Source organism: Ambystoma mexicanum, chromosome 9, assembly GCF_040938575.1.
Source record: "Ambystoma mexicanum isolate Mex_15411 chromosome 9, UKY_AmexF1_1, whole genome shotgun sequence".
NCBI lineage: Eukaryota > Metazoa > Chordata > Amphibia > Caudata > Ambystomatidae > Ambystoma > Ambystoma mexicanum.
In genome coordinates, this window is record NC_090931.1 from 1,185,723,391 (window position 1) to 1,185,740,874 (window position 17,484).

Below are 17,484 nucleotides of genomic sequence, written 5' to 3' on the forward strand. Positions count from 1 at the left end.
CAGGGTGGTAGGATATGGGAGGGTGAGTTTTTTGGCTGCTGTTTTGTTTTGTAGGAGAGATATTTTATTGGACAGTGTGTTTTGGATATTAGTACACCATACTTTATCCTTGTTGCAAGTGTCAGAGGAAGGGTGGGAGACTCCATTTTTCTTAGGATAACAAAAAAAATCTCTAGTGCTTGGGCTAGCTTTATTAATCCGATCATTATAGGTCTCATGTTTGGATTGAAGGATTTCTAATTTGTATTTTAACTTCCATTAATCTCTCTTCTTAGTCCTAATGCTATCCCCATTTCAATCGCCACCATTATTCAAAATAGTACTTTCATTGTGTTTATAAAGTCTAACAAATCACACGTATGTGTCCATCTCTAGCATTCACCTATTTACTTCGCTGACAAATTTACTTCTTACTAAGAGTGTTTTAGCTATCCCTATATCTTTTTACATGATGCCATTAGAATGACAATTAAAGAAACATATGCACTATATTTCACAAAGCAGTACATTTATGCTATACATGATATTGGGAAAGTTACTATACATTTTACATATCTCCAGCAACAGGGTAAGATATTTTACTAGAACTTGAGGATGATCTTATCTTTCAATAACAACATAGTCCATAATGTACCTGCATCATGGATCCATAAACCTGAAACTCAACATTAAATTATGAAGGTCATATTCTTAAATACAGCGATGCAAGTTATGTTCTTCTTACTGCCATTAGATATTGTATCTTGTAGGTAATCTACCCAAAATGTCTCTTTGAATTATTGATATCTGCACCCTTCTTCAAAATTCGTATAGTTGCCAAAATCTGAAACATCAATTTTTGTATTTGGTGTAGAGCTACTCGAAATGTCGAACAACTGCAGGTTTTTCATTTCTACTTGACATTTTATTAGTGCTTGTTCCAACAGTCTTTAGCCTTCCTTATGGTCTGGTCCACATAGGCATCTAATGCTGTTTATATCACTTCTACCGGTGGCAACATGTAACATAACCTCTTTATTTGCCTAAGGATGCAAAGGTAGAGTTCTCACTATTGCAGTTACTGCATTGCAAACATAGATTTTTGCCACTTTTTGTGGGATAACTTTACCGTATTTTTGTCATGCTCGTATGTACAATATATTACAAATAATTATATGATTCCTGTATGCAAACGTTGATGGATGTTTCAACTACATAGCTTCAGGTAAGCCCACTGTCACCACAGGAGCTGCATCCAGGTCTTGATTTGTATTGTTCAGACCGGTGAGGAGTCATAACGTCGGAAAAAAAATGTCGACAGACAAAAATGTCGACAAAATAATGTCGAAAAAAAAAATGTCGACTTTCTTTTTTTTTTTTATTATATATTTATTTTAGGGGTTCGGGAGTAAAAAAAAAGGGAAAAATAAAAAAAAAATCAAAAAAAAGGGGGGCTGGGGGGGAACCCCCCCATTTCGAAAAAAAAATGCATTGAAAAAAAAAGTCGACATTTTTTTTTTCGACATTTTTTTTTCGACTTTTTGACTGTCGACATTTTTGTTGTCGACATTATGACTATAAACCGTTCAGACCATCTCTGCACTGAGTGTGTATTTACATTTCTCATGGCCCTCCTCACTCTTGCTTTCCTTCTCCTTCCCTCTCAGCCCTGTTCCTGCCTCCCCACGCCCTATTAACTGCTGGGTCTTCAGGACACTCGGACCCCATTACAATCTGCTGGCATAGCTATCTCCCCATTCTGTAGCGATGCACACAACTTCAGGTTAGCCCCCTGAGACCCTAGGAGCTGCATCAGAATCTTGATTTGTATTTTTTAAATCATCTCTGCACTGTGTGTGTATTTACATTTTTCTTGGCCCTCCTCACTCTCAATTTCCATCTTCTTCCCTCTCGGCCCTGTTCATGCCTCCCCCAGGCCTGATTGGTTGCTGGGTTATCAGTAAACCCATTTCACTGGGAAGACCAGGGCAGCCTTGGCCATGCATCTGGCTAAGGGCCAAAGAAAAAGGCAGCTCACCCCCCTGTTTGCCCCTGTTCGCCCATGGACGCTTGACAAGTCATTCTTCCGTGACAACCAGGTAAGGTGGCACAGGCGGGGAGCACAGCCATTACTGTGCTCCAGGAAACCCTGCCACTCTAATACTACTACTACTTTGAACTGCACTTTGATTTATAGTTACCATTGTGTTTTACCCTATAGTTAGCCATTGTACTGCACCCAGTAGTTAGCCATTGTGTTGAACTGTGCTGACCTCTGTAGTTAGTCATTGTTCTGCTTCCTATAGTTGGCCAATAAAACTCCACAAAAGAGCACTCCAGTTAAATCCCACCACTTCATTACTGTGTAAAACATGATTACGGCCCGGACCTTGCTCTTTAGCTTTATTCTGGGTGTAGGAAATGTATTACACATAAATGTATTTTGAGGGCAGGAAATATGTTGCACCTGCAAGTACTTTGGGGGCAGGAAACAAGTTTAAATAGACACATTATCAAGAATAGCCATGTGTCGCATTTGGATGGATTTCTGAACCTGAGACATGCATAACACTAGATAGAATTGTGAAGATTAGATATCTGTCACATTAGCTGTTTAATCTTGTTGCACTCAGAAGCACACTTTGTTTCTGATAATTCTTGCTGTTTGTTTAGGAACTAGACATAATGACTGGAAGGGCTGTTATGATTATTCGGGATCCGTCGTAATGAAAGAGGTTGATTGGAGAAACACATTGATAAATCCCTACTCAATTACACAAGACAAGGGTCAGCTATGCAGGGCTTTTTGCAACATTATGGTGGCAAGTCAGTTTCCCAAGGTCGAGATATAATGAGGGTTTGTGCCAACTCTTCAGCTCTGTACAGTGCCGAGATATGGGGTTGTTCCGACCTTTGGAAGATGGAGCAGAAATAAATGCTTATTATGAAGAAGCTCCTCTCTCTTCCAAGGTCTACCCCATCTCCCACCCTAAAATTGAAGTTTGGGTTGAACGGCTTTGTGTATTATACCAAGCTGTGTCCCTTGTTATATTCCTATGAGATGTGCCCAGTGTCGTCCCTTAGTATACATAAAATAGCTCTCCTAGACATTCTCACCCAAGATGGTGCAAGGGCGCTTCCATGGGTTGGCTTTTTAATTGATCTGAGTGCAAAACTTGGCATGTACCTCTATTCTTGCTGCTGTGCACCAGGACATTTTGATTATGAAAGAGTACATACAGCAGAAGCACAAGGATTTGTACTATAAAATCAAGGTTCTCTAAGATAGGTCTGGCTGACATAAAGGTGGTGTATCTCGAGTTGAACCAATCATTTGGTCAAGAAAAGTATTTGATATTTATTGAAGACAAGAAGGTACAAACCTTGTTTCTGAAAGTTAGACTAGGGATTCTCCCACGTGCAGCAGTCACATGCTCCTGCAGCAGAGTAGATGTGTCATTGTGTAAAACCTGCAGGAAATGGGGTGAAGATCTTTTTGTCCTCTATATAGGAGTCTGCAAAATAAATGTCTGGTCACTGTTCATAAGAAGTATGATTAAAAGAATATTGCAGGGGCACTACATTTATTTTTATGCAACCAAAACAAAGCAGAGTTCCGGGTCCCATGTCTGAAAAAGGCCTGGCGCTTGAGAAGGAAATATATTGTTCCATAGCCTTGTTGTTGACTGTCTTTTAATTAAATTGTTTAATTTATTGATTACTGATATTTTGAAATGAATCTGTCCTGGGTCTGTGAGTCCTGTTTGATCTTTATGATCTTAGGTTCTTAGGCTGCTTCTCTGCTAACTTTAGTTGGAACTGTGTATTGAACTTGTCCGTTTTAACTATGTTATGTGTTTTTCCTATTATTTTAATTGTTACTTTATGGCCACTGAAATAAAGTCTATTACTACTACTACTAAATTTAGATAGAATGGTGAAGATTAGCCATGCGTCAAATTAGCTATTTAATCCTGTTGCATGCAGAAGCACACTTTGTGCATGGTAATTTCTGCAGTGCAGGCAGGGGCTAGTGGGAGTAGCCAAGGTATTTTACTTGGAGGTATTTGTGGGAGTGCCTAGTGTGTTGACCTTGATGGAGTGGTGGGAGTGGTAAGTGTATTGCACTTGGAAATTGGAGGTTAACATTGAGTTGCAACTAGATGAGAGTACACAATGTACTAACCATCCTGCTCCTGCTCCCCTGCAACATACCTACCAAGTACTATACGCACCCTATGGGCTAGCCAAACTACACACAAGCACACACCCAACATAACTAACACTCACATAGAACAAACAATCTTAAGCACTGAAACTTACCACAATGGATACAACAAGTCAGTGCACACAACCACAACCATAACTACCAGCCAGACTACACATGAAACGCACAAACACACACCCAACACAACACACAGCCCTATACAACAAACATCTCAGACACTGGACCTTTCCCTTACAGATACAACAAGCCAGTGCGCACAATCAATACTACCAGCCAAACTACACACAAAGTAGGGCTGAATGGGGATGGGGACGTCGGATGCACCGGCACATTCAGAGTTGTGCCGATGCATCCGACGTGCTCGGCTCATGGGTGCCGTTACACCTGCCAGGAAAAACCTGGCGGGTGAAATGGTTCCCGCGAGCAGAGCCCGTAGTATGGCGGTCCGGGATGTACGGTACCGGCATTCTTACCGGTACCGTACTTCCCAGACTGCCAAGCTCGTAATGAGGGCCATTGTCTATGTTCCTGCACCAAGTGCTGTTATATGTTGGCCATATTGGGTGTTTCAGGATGTACTCAGGATCAATTTTGTACTTCAAAAAACTGAAATAAGGAGAGTTAGGATGGCACCCATCGATGTTCCTGCACAAGGTAGGTAAAATTCTTCTTGGTATTGAAAATTAATATTAGATAGTTGTGAGAAACCTGACAGTGTTCTCCGACCTACTCCCCAGGATCCTCTATTCAGGTGGTCAGGGTAGGGCCATCACCTTTGGATCCCGACCCTGTGGGTGGCCAATTGAGGGAGGATCACCTGAGTGGAGGGTCATGGGGGATTCGGAGGAGAACATGCAAGGGCGAGACATAGTATTCCACCTTTTCCCATTCTACCTCAAATTCCTTTCCCTCACGTTTTATGGGGTATTTCCAAACCCATTTCACCCCCCACCCCATTTCCATCAAATACTGGGACGAGGAAGAGGCAACCTGGAGTAGTGAAGATTTCCCTATAGGAATAACAAGGGAAGGGCAAGGGAAACCAGCTGTGGAAAGAATGTAAATTGTCCCATTGATAGTCAGGCAGAGTCAGGCGCTTACTAATTATCACTCACACTTGACTATTTTCACAACTATAAAAGGTGTGGTTTTACACAAGTGAGAGACAGAGCTGGGGACGTTGTCTGGGCCAGAGAAGCCAAGGAGCAGAGCGCAGCGGAATCTACGGGGTAAATGAAACTGACATGCCGAGAGGCTGGCCTGGCCTTGGCGAAGGACTGAAGCGTGGCTAGGCAGTCGTGTCTCCAGGGCGCTGGAAATGAGCACCCTGCAGGCTGGTATTGGCAGTCGGAACATTGCTTGTTCCGTTGGGACCTGCCAGTCCCAAGGCCATCTAAGGTGAGACCTTGACATCAGGCCTGCACAACCGGAAGGGACTGCTTGTCAACCCGCTGCCGCCCAGGTGAGTCTTGTGAAAGAGTGACTCCGGAGTATGCAGCCGACTGAAGCGAATTGAGCGAAAAGAATGCATAAAGCAGCACAGAGTGGAAAAGAGGAAAGAAATGAAAGAAACTGGTAAAGCAATAAAGAATGAAAGAAGAGTGACAAGATACAGAGAAAGTAAGAGAAAGCAAGAAAAGCAGAACAAGCAAGCGACACAAAGTGAAAGAACTGTAATAAATAGGCGCAAGCCACCTGAAATGAAAGAGAAGGGTGCAAGCGACCCGGCAGAGTGGACAGTGTGCAAGTGTACACGGGACAGCTGGAAAAGGCGTCAGTGTGCACGGAAAGGTAAAAAGAGTGCAAGTGTGCACACAATAAGTTCAAGAAGGTGTCAGTGGGAACAAGAAAGAAGACAAGAACACAGAGGGTAACAAGAGGGGGTATGGAAAACCCCTGAAGGAAAAGGGTCAAGAGAAGGAAGAGCAGGAAATTAAAGAGATGGGTTAAAGCTTGGAGTGGTTGTGCTTAGAAAGAGCAAAGACACTGGCATGTTTTAAAGTCTCTGATGCTATCCCTTCAATGAATTGTATATGAAAGAAAGGTACATCCTGACAAGCTGAGCTTGTGCTTGCAAACTCAAGGGGGACTTGGCTTGGGGAAGGGAACCCTGGGAGGCCTAAGAGCTGAACTTGTGTATGAACATGGAAGAGGCCTACATTTGGGTAATGGAACCCTAAGAGGTCTATCAAAGTGGAATTTTGATTATTTTGTGTAACTGAAGGAATTAAAATGTGGGGAAAGTTACCCTGAGGCGCTTAAAGAACTACTATGCTTTTTGGTTATATTTTGAATTTGGAAGTACTAAAGCTTGGGGAAGGGAACCCCAAGGCATTAAAAACATTGACATTGTTTGAACCATGGAAAAGGTCCTATGTGCAGTCCCTTTTTGATTAAACTGATTTCTTCTGAAGCTGACAATCGTACACCTGGTGAAAAGACAACCTGATACCAGTCCTGTTTTACCTATTTTTGTTGAACCACCACTTTCTGCTTTTGAAAGACTTCCTTGCGCATTTTTGTTAAAGAGAGAGGGCAAGCAATGGTTTAGACACGAACAAATTTGGGACTCTCAGACATCGACGGCCCTTAGACATATCAGTTAATGGAACCATCCCTTTAGTGTTAGGGCCAGTGAGGCATTGCACCAACCCAAGAACATTAGTAAATACAGGTGTTTAAAACAAATATCTTTGAGTCTGTGTCTCTCTTGATACCATGCCTGTCTCACATAGCACAAACTGTTATAGTATGTGGTAGATGGCCTTGGAAATCCACAGATAAGGATAACCAATTTTAAGGTGATTAATTTGAAACACAACTGGTTTGAGAAGGCTGTGATGGTTGAAGGGAAACCCTACACCTCTCCCAACCCCCAACAGGCTCCCACCACCCTTTTCCAGGTTTCCTTAATAACCAGAATGCCCTTGACATATTCTAATGCAAGGTAACCCCTACTGTATAAGTCTTTAATCTGAAGGGAAACCTAAAGGCTGTGGCCTTTTCTATCTCCCTTCTTCCAGGATGTTTCTAAGGGACACTTCAGGTCTGTGTTTTTCTGCCGATTACAATAGGGTTTGTCTTCCAGTCTCTCCCCTCAACACTCGTTTACGCTTCTATTTAACCCTACATATCTATCTCCACTCTTTGGGATATTTCTACTCTCTTTTATATCCCTGACTACTCCCTTCCAGCACACCTCCCCTCTACAATTGGTCTTCCTGGTCACATAGCCCCTTGATCAATCTCTGGCTAAACTATCCCTCTTAGTGTTGAGACTTCATCTCGGAGGCTTTAAGAATGTTTTTAGCCCCACCCTGATTTCAGTCTTCACATGCCCAGGCTGCACATTTTCCTGGTAGCTTCCTTACTGTGCTGGTGAGTTGTGTTCCCAACTGGCTTTCGGGACGATATCTGCATCTCCTAGACCTGTGCAGTCCCTTCTCAATCTCAGTAGATGTTCTTTTTCTCCACTATTAAACTGATGACACTCTGAGGCTGGTGGATTGTGTGTTGGGTGTTTCATCTATTTTTGTCAGGAGGAATCCCACTCCATTCCATGCCTGGTTTCGATTCTATTCCTCTTGTTGCAGTTTGTGTTTTCAAGGTTTTTCTTAGATGCATTCTGCTATTTGCAGTTCTGAAAAAGGCAAAATATAACTCTGCTGAAGAGAAGGTGGATAGGCATTGTGGAAGAGGCAGTGGTGCCTGTAGTTATAAACAATGCACAATCCATGCAGGCATGTATTGTCCCTACTCCCTAACTTCCTCAACTATCTCATGGGTAGGGTGGTACTGGTATACACCTGGTATGCTGCCTAGCTCATGTCAGGAGGTGACCCTGTTCCCCAGTGACAGGCTTGTGACTCTGACCCAGTTCCAAGTACCTTAATTAATTATTTTTCTTTCTCTCTCTTCAATGATGGCAGTTCAGTAACTTTGATCTCTCTAACCTATGTGGAATGTTTGTGTAGAGATTTCGTACACATATTGTCAATATTACATGATATTTGTTGGGCTTTGTCATTTTGGGAGATGCACCAGGAGAGTCTTCTGGTCTAACTGGCATCTGCTGGGGCAATGCGGGAATGAGTGACCGTCCAATTGGAATTACATTTCCTAGCCACTGCCCAGATGTAAACACATTGGCTGTTTGATCATATGACCTTTGCCACATAAGCAAAAGTTCCCATACAATTTAGAATATCTCTCAAATTACATACCATTGCCCAAATGCTCTATATGGAAATACCCACATTTATCTAAAGAAACATCTAAAATGCTATACATCTAGTCAGCCATTTGATTCATCAAATTAAGTCATCACGGATCCCCCGGTCGGTAACCTCCTCCCATGTGGCCAGAGGAAGGCAGCCGCTACCTGTTCTTGACCCTGGGGGCAGCTACATGAGGGAGGATCATATGGGAGTAGACAGCCTCCTGAAAGATGTCATGACTTCAATGGATGTACATGGTATCCCCCATTTTCCCAATGAAGGAAAGCCCTTGATACCCAATATGCTATTGGCCTACTGCCATGCCTCTGTAGCCCATTTTAGGACAACAGAAACACCTTTTCACAAAATCATTCAGGTCAAACTTTCATCCCTGATGTAAAAAAATAAAAGCTCCAAGAATACCTTTTCGAATTCTAATTCCTCTCCACATAGAACTGGCTTGTCACATGGAACCATTGAAAATGATTTCCCAAGTAATCTGCATCAGTTAACATGAATGTACTCAATTTCCCACAAACACCAAGTACTGGGACGAGGAAGAAGAAGGGAATGATGCAGAGCAGAAGGAGCCTCCAGTTCAATGATCGTGCTAGTTCTTTTCATAATGCACATGTGCGCAGAACATTCAAAGATGAAAAACAAACTCTAGGAGGCTGCTATTTGGGAAAAATGTTACCTCTCTGCGAGGCGTGTGGATGCTGGAAGCACAGACCGGTGTGGTGCAGCTAAGGGCCTCGCCAGCAAGGAGGCAGAGGAATGTTATGTGAGCAGGACATGACACAGACATGCCAGGAAACGAAGGAAGATTTCTGGGCATTTGGCAACCAGAGAAAGCAACATCTCACCTATCGGGACCTGAAGAAAGGCTGGTTTGCTGAAGCAGAGGTGTGAGAGGAACCGGAACGACGTGGAAGCAGTCCAGAGTGGAAAACAGGTGGCAAAGTTTTGCCACGTAAACTGAACGGGCCCGAAGACAACACACAGATCTGGTGAGTCAACCCAAGCAAAGTGGGAACCCTGTTGTGTTTCAGTGACTGCAGCAAACACAATTTCAAAACTTTAAAGCCACAGAAACAGAGACATTAAGAAGATTGTTTGCAAACCAAGAAGGCATATTGCAAATACCAATCTCAGCCCATATATGTGTGTATGGAATGCAGATCTGTAGAAAACCCAGAGAGAATGCTGAAACAACCAGATATACAAAAGAAGATTTATGCAATTTTGGAAGTAGGAGAGGAACTGTTACCTATGAGAAGTCCTGGCAAGCAAGTACAAGCGCATGAGAAGTCCTGGCATGGGAGGATACCAGGCAGCTGAAAATCTATAGGAAGTTCCAAGAAAGGACTGTGGTTGTTGAACAAAAAAAATTACTTTTGAAAGAAAGAACTACAAGACTACAAGTAGCTTTGTAACTAAAAGGATTGTTTGAGCCAGGAAATACAAAAAAGAACTGTTAGACCAAACATTGTTGGCATAGTGTTTAAGAATCCAGGGGAAGGGCATCAGCCTCTGGGACCAAGGCTCTTTCACCTTGGAGAACTTTTATGTTGGAGCTGTTCGATTTGGAACTCTTTTTGCAATCACCAGGTTAAAGACATTTCCCTTTTCACTGTATAATGTGGTTTGTAGTACGAGGGTCAGGACAGAACGTTTGGACACAAGGACAGCTTTGATGTTGACATCCTGACACAGACAGATCCTTGGTTTCTGATTTTAGGTAGGGACATTCTTCTTAGAGCAGGTTCAGAGAGGCATTTCCCCAAACCCCTTTATGGCAATAAAAGTCTTTAACCAAAAACATGGCAATGTTACCTCTGACTTTCAGTTCTGACTCCTCACATATGGTGTAAGGAGCCAGATCAGGCTCAGTTGACATAGACTGGTGAATCCTTAGATTGGAGAAATTCAACAAGCGAGCTTCCAATCCATCAGTAGCCAGAGAGCACTCTGTCCGATTTGACTTATGCAGTAGCAGGGGACAACTGATCCAACCCAGGGACTGAGTTTTACTACCTACTCTGAAACTGTCTTGAACTGACCTCTAATCAAACACACCATTCATAAACATTGTTCAAAAACGTGAACAACGTGTCAACGGGGTAATGCAAAGATCCATCTTATTTGCTCAGGCCTTATCCCCAACACTCTCACAAATGTTGAGCTTCAGATGTGTAACGAATGTGCAGCAGTTTCCAAAATGTAATCTTCTTTGCTGGTCATCAACAATATCCTATCAATGTTGTGTAGAGGGAAATGACATGTTTTACTTGCATGCATGCTTGGCCGGTCTCGATGACACGGTGTGTAATCCATTGCCTGCCTGTTCATTTTCTGCATCCATGGTGATTATCGTTCACATTTCTGCCAAGAAATATGATGATCCAGGGGCGCAAATGGGTTCTCCAAAGAATGCAATAATGTGCACAGGTCAGAAAAGAGAACATGGAGTGCAAGTTAATGAAATCGCCTCACACAGATCATGCTGTATTATGTTCCGGTTTTTCTGCAAGATGACCCAACATTGCAATGCATTATTTACCCTAATGACTATTTCACTAATAAACATGTAAAAGCAGCACATGGCACACCCATGCCCTGTAACCACAACATCAGAATCACTGTGTTCGTGGTTGCAATTTGTACAGATCACGTGTTTGCATTTAGCATTTGTTGCGTTTTACCTATCGCACAAATGTCCTGCAACGGATGTAAACGGGACACTAATAAACTGTGTTGAATACAAATGATGAAAATAATGTTAAGGCAGGAAAACATGTAAAACCCTTTTAACATTGTAAGGTACGCTACTGGTGAAGGCTTAAGCACTTTTCTGCCACACTATCAACATACTATTTCATTCCACTGTTACAAGAATTGCCCCACCCATAAAAGCAAACTTCAACACCGGATGTTTCGCAAGAAAACAGAGCTACTGATTGTAGCAAAAACACATGATCCACCATCATGAATTATTCCACAGCCTTCACCCATTTTTTCCAGATTCGTTGCTGTCACAAAACATTGAATTATCATAGTAATCTTCTGAGTAGATCTATTGCCAGTCGAGCAGCATCACAGTGCTGAAATCACAAACTCGGGTTTTTGGTGGTCACTAGGCAAATATTTTCCTTCCCGGTTGACGCAATGTTGTGATCTGATTCATTTTATCTGGGGACACTCCTTATTTTTTTTTTCTGGACATCTTGGGGTCTCTTTCGCCTGAGATGTTGAGAGTCTGTATCAATGACAACGAAGAAGCCATTTTTAATTGCATGATATTGGACTCAAAGGCTACTCGAAGTCCCAAATGCAGCAGTAATTCAGATGTTTGAACTGTCACACAGCTACACAATCTTTTCAATCCACAAAGAAAAACACTAGCTCACATTAGAGAGCAGAGTAAGATGTCAAGTCCTGCACAGCACGATAACCTCTGCTATGGGATGAAACTCACCCGCTGAACGCATCACTCCTTACCACTTCCTCATCCACTGTAATGAGTGCAAGACGGCATAATTGGATGCATTCAGGTGCACTACACAACAAGTGCAAATTTACTGGATAATTGTCGGCTGGATAAATTTGTAAAATGTATTTGGTCCACCCTACCACCTAGTGAAATCTCAGTGGGGAACAGACAAATCCACACTCATTGCTATGATGAAGAGACAAGTGCAAAAAAAGGCACTTAGGCAGAGTTTGAGATGGCTAAACACCAAGCATCTCTCTCATGAGAGCCACAGAATAGAGGCCAAGAAAGCCAACCAGGAGTACAAGCACTGATCTGTAAATGCTGCGTCTTCAGCGGGACAATGAGTTGATGTTGCAATCAGTACATGAGAACAACTCTAGACACTTCTGCATGGTTATTGGTCAGTTGGAATCTTTTTCAAGTAATTCAATATGTAATTTGGTATCAGAAGCTAGGCGGGTCGAATATTTGACAAAACGTTTTCAGAACCCATATCAGAATGTGCATGATATCTCTTTGAATGTTCCCTGGCATCTGCCTTTTGATGAGGATGACATAGAGGACATAATCTCCAAGTCATCTACCTCCAGAGCTGCCGGTCCAAATGGACTTACATATCAGGTCCTTAAGAACAATCCGTCACTCTGGGCTATGCTGTTAAATCATCTCTTTAAAGAAATTCTTAGGCGACAAACCTTTCCGGCCTCATGGAGAGTTACAATAGTCACCCCATTTTTGAAGCAGGGAGATCGGTTATAGCCGGCGAACTATCGATGAAGTTGAGTTGGACGTGCAGGGGAAAATCTTGCAGATTATTCCCCAGATGAAAAAACTGCTCTCCAAATATTGTAAGTTTTCAGTTCTCCCACTGATTAGGTTTTATTTGGCAAAGGCTATTCCAATAAACGTATACGGTTTAGAAGCTAAACCGTTGCTCTGGCAAACAAACTGGAGCGAATTGGAGGGCCTCATACGGAAGGGAGTGCACTCCTAGTTTGAGCTTGAGCTGAAATCTTTAGGATCTTTCGCAGACTGGAAGCTGATATCCTTATATCATCAGATCTTCACTGCACAAAAAAATACACTTTACAGCGAGATCAAGGTTCACTTGGAGCTCTCTAGATCTGGAATCCTGGCGGACCTGGAAATAAGGGTTAGGGACGTTCTGTTAAAAGCAGACACAAACCTCCAAACATTAATTGTTATCCTCTTAAAAGTTAACAAAGCAGTAGAATTGAGTGACTGGATTGCAACAACTGAGAACATTAGAAGCTCAGCTCTCATAAACACATTCCAGTCAGTTGACAAAAAACTGGGGTATTTGTTGAGATATTTGGTCAGATTCCCTGACTGGAAGATCAGAAAGAACTTTCTTAGAGCGAGATTGAACCTAATTCATACTGGTGAAATCCTGGCCAAGTGTGGAAGAGGCGAAGATGCCCGTAAACTGTGCTAAACATGCGAGAATCCTTTAAATCAAAGGCCAAGGCATCTCCTTATGAAATGTGAGGGAACCCGGCCTGCTAGGCGGCTCTATTCAGGAAATATGTGGAAAGGGAAGAGGGACTGATTGCAGAACTGCTTTGGGACATGTTGACCTCTGGGCGTGAAGTACGGCTAACGATTGCTGTGGTAAAAGTCCTCGAAAGATGTAACATTGTCTTGTGAAAGCGATTTCCTTCACTGTTTAGCTTCTTTCCTTTCCTTTTCTCTTTTGTTGAATTAGAGATAAAGGGTGGATTACTAAATCTAAGCCATAGAAAGAGGATTAGCAACTAAAGCATTTCCTTTGTAAGGGAGCCAGAAAAGGGTTTCGTGTCTGGGTTATTAGTTCTCTTACTGCAAATGAAAAATGGAATCTGATGGCTGTAGCCTATACTGCAAGCAACAATGTAATGACAATCGTTTTAAATTGTATTGTCGATGTAACAGATCACGATGTTTTCTCATTTTATTGAACTGTTTTTTGTTTCTTTTTGTAAAGGTTTCTGTGAAACCATGTACAAATAATAAAAACAGGAAAATGGATGCATTCAGGTGCAATACACAACGAGTGTTATGTGGTGAAGATCATGGCAGCTATCTTAAAAACAACATGCACACTGTTTTCAGAAGCGGTAAACAGGATATACACGAATTACTCTGCTACATCCAGAAATTCGATTTTAGTAAATATATGTATTGAACTGGGTAAAAACATATATATGTAATCATTCCTTAAGATTAGGGCGTCGTATACAATAAAGAAACTAATCCAAGATGAAAAGAGATTTAAGATAGGAAATATTTGTGAGCATACATGACATGACACACTCCTCAAAAGTTAGTATTCAACGGAATGGAGGACCATGTACACTAAAATGAAAACAGCGCAGTAAAAGTACTTGCAATTACCCAACATCACACAAGACCCCAGTTAGGTAGGGGCATTGTCTGGATACCTATTCAAGGCTTACTAATAAGATAATGCCCCCAAAGCCTTTTGAAGGGTCATGCACTGCATTTCAGAATGTCTTGATGAGCAGAGTGCCTTTGTAATATGTGCCTGGGTAGAATGTGCATCTTATTTAAAGGCACATCTTTGGTTGTGTATTTTAGCATATCGCCATTGCCTACCAGAGGGGCATCAGATACTGAACAATCCTTCTCGAAGTCCTCGTTTTGATTCATTGGAACTTCAACACACGGCAATTCAGGATCTTATCTGTGATAACTCTTTGGCGCCAGGATGGTACCGGTTCATGATGAACAACGAATCTGCAGAAATGCCTACACAATGCATTGAAGTGAGTACCTCTGCGCGAACTAGTCTAGCTAACTGAAAGACATGTATTCAACTTGAGCTCGAAAGTAAAACAGCATTCAGTTATGCAATGCAAACTGTTAGGTCCCTGGGGAGTGATGTGGCAACTCACCATCAGTCAATTCCCAAGATATGGGCTGATATGGCTCTTATATGTCGTATATCCTGGAAATTAACCAATGTGGGAAGGCTGAATGGGTCCCCAGGTGTTCTCTGCAGACAGGGCCTCTGGTGTGATGCTCTCTTATCCCCACCACTCTACTGCAAGCATCTTTGCAAGCATCGCTGCGTCCTCACCCAGGGCACATGTGACCGGTGCAGCATGGGAAGTGCAAACTCCCTTGCCCATTCCTGCTACTTATCTTACCACTGGAGGCCAGGCCTTAACTCTACCACCCCCCACCCTGCACCCAGGACAGCAGTTCCATATCTTTGTAAGGCCACACCCAGAAGATGTGGCCTGGCATGGTTTATCCTCACCTTCGTGATGGCCAAAAGCAAATTTGCCAATCATCCCAAACCCTGGCATAAAATGGATTTATAGACCCCCAATGCTTGGGCTGTAGATATACCGATGTTTCATCGACAGTCATTTTTACAACTGTTTTTTTTATGACTGCACTTTGCCGAAATAATTTATCAACATTTTTGGGGGCAAGGGGGCGGGAAAGGGCAGATAATGGGTTAGGGGTGTTGGGAATGGAAATAAATAGGTGGGGGATAGGGGAACCCCCAAAAATTAAACAAAAATAACACTTTGGTGACATTTTTCAGAAACATGTATCTGTAAAAATACCAGACGGAAAAATGACTGGCGATGAAATGACATAGAACTGGGCTGTACTGGGAGTTATGAGCCCGTAAACCTTGTTAAAGGCCCTCACTTGGTGAAGGGCTTTAACTCTGTCTCTAGGGCCCATCACTCCCAGAACTGCCCTTGGTAGGTCTATCAAGATTAATTATCACAGCTCTTAGAAGACAGAGTAAACCAACTTGAAACACTACACATTGTGAAAAAATGGGATTTTAGAATGTGTTAATGACACAGTTGATATCACTGTTGGTGTTGTAAGACAGGTTCGTTTGACTCATTCATACAATTACAATTTGATAGGTTTAAGCAAGGACCAGAGTAAGGCCATGTGGGATGCACATTCCCATCACCAAGAGGTGACACATGGTTGTCCCTAAGGGGTGCAAAGGCAAGCTTGGGATGAACTAAGGTTCTATAAACATGTACACCGACCCCGGCATTGTTCACAGATTGTCTACATGTGTATTTCCCACAAACCACATTATCCACATCAGTAAAACCAGGCAATTATTACACTTTTGGGACCTGGGGTATGGACTACTTTTGGGGCCCCCCTATATGTAGCCGAAGAAATAAAGGGATGCAGAGTATCTAGTCCCCTCCAACCTTCTCGCGATCACAACCCATAGCTTGATATGCTGCCTCACAGCAATCAAAATAAGCTTGGGTATTCCCCTTCTGCCCCCTTATCCTCTTCTTTCCTGCTGTAAGTACCATTTCAAGGGAAAAATAAAAGTCCACAATGAGGGTAGCTGTCTTTAAGCCTAGGTACAGTACACTATTGTATCAATAGCAGCCACACGTAAGGTATACGGCTGTAGAATAAATACAGGACACATATGTCATGAAAATGTGCAAATAATGAGGAATAGACAGAGGAAGCAGATGCGCTGCATCAGAAACTGCAAATGTGCTCAATCATGGATACAGGAGACCAACTAGAAGCAAGGGGAAAAACTACACATTCTACACCAAAGCATATAAAGTGGATGCCGATTAGAAGTAGGAAGGTGTCCATATCCAGGCAGACAACCATTGGACATAGCTTTTAAGTGGCGTTGCCTTTAGAGAGCAAAGAAACGAGTGTTTGCGGTGTGCAATATATCAATGCTCACTATTATTATTATAGCTGAAGCAACTCTATAGGTAGTGGGGCTGTTTTGAAGATCATACACTGAGAACGAAATCATCCCGAAGGGCTGGCAATTTTGAAATGTTTAGTGATTGGCAATGTTGATGGGTTATGCAATACGCGATTAAATTAAGTGCTCCAGATTGCAAATTGGTTAAGCGGTGTGAAGCTGGGAGCTTTGACCCATTCTGGATTTCTGCACATTACAACTTTCTTTTCCAGTTCAGACTCGGAAAGTACACAAATCACATAACACAACATGACACGTTTTAAATACAAAAACATTAAATAAGCATATTACGCAAAATGGGAATGATTCTAGCTTCATTATCTCGAACCATCAGGGAAGTATATAAAACCAGCATTCTAACTGATGTGATCTTGAACAATTTCATGTGCTTTAAATTTAAAGCTTTAAATGCACTTTAAATACAGGCTTTTGTATTGTTATTTCTGAAGTGCAAAAACATTTTTTTTTGCCAAATAAGCAGACCTCAAAATATGCTTGCCAAAAGTCTGTGGTATCTGCTTCGCTTTCTTCTGTCTATGACCCCTTCCACTCGAATGGCCTACCTAAAAAGAAAGATCAGGTAATGAGTTAAACTATTTCAATATATAGAAGACAGAGCTCAAAACCACAGGGTGTACCAACAAACTTACTGACAGTAACTACAAACCTCATAAAAACAAACAATTCATTTTAATCAAATATACTCATTAAAAACGTATTAAATGCACTGGTTTGCAAAAAAAACAACATATACATCAATGTAAGACACATAAATCATAGGACATCTTCAATTACATGCAATGTA

At 42.0% G+C, this 17,484-nt stretch overlaps 1 protein-coding gene across 1 annotated transcript in view; it reads left to right on the forward strand.

Moving 5' to 3' along the window:
* The window catches only part of LOC138489003 (von Willebrand factor D and EGF domain-containing protein-like), a 3,370,177-nt gene that overhangs the window by 302,408 nt on the left and 3,050,285 nt on the right, over window positions 1–17,484 (forward strand). The window contains exon 2 of the mRNA XM_069616529.1: window positions 14,519–14,706. Within this exon, the coding sequence (XP_069472630.1) occupies window positions 14,519–14,706 (188 nt within the window). The remainder of the gene's footprint in view (window positions 1–14,518; window positions 14,707–17,484) is intronic.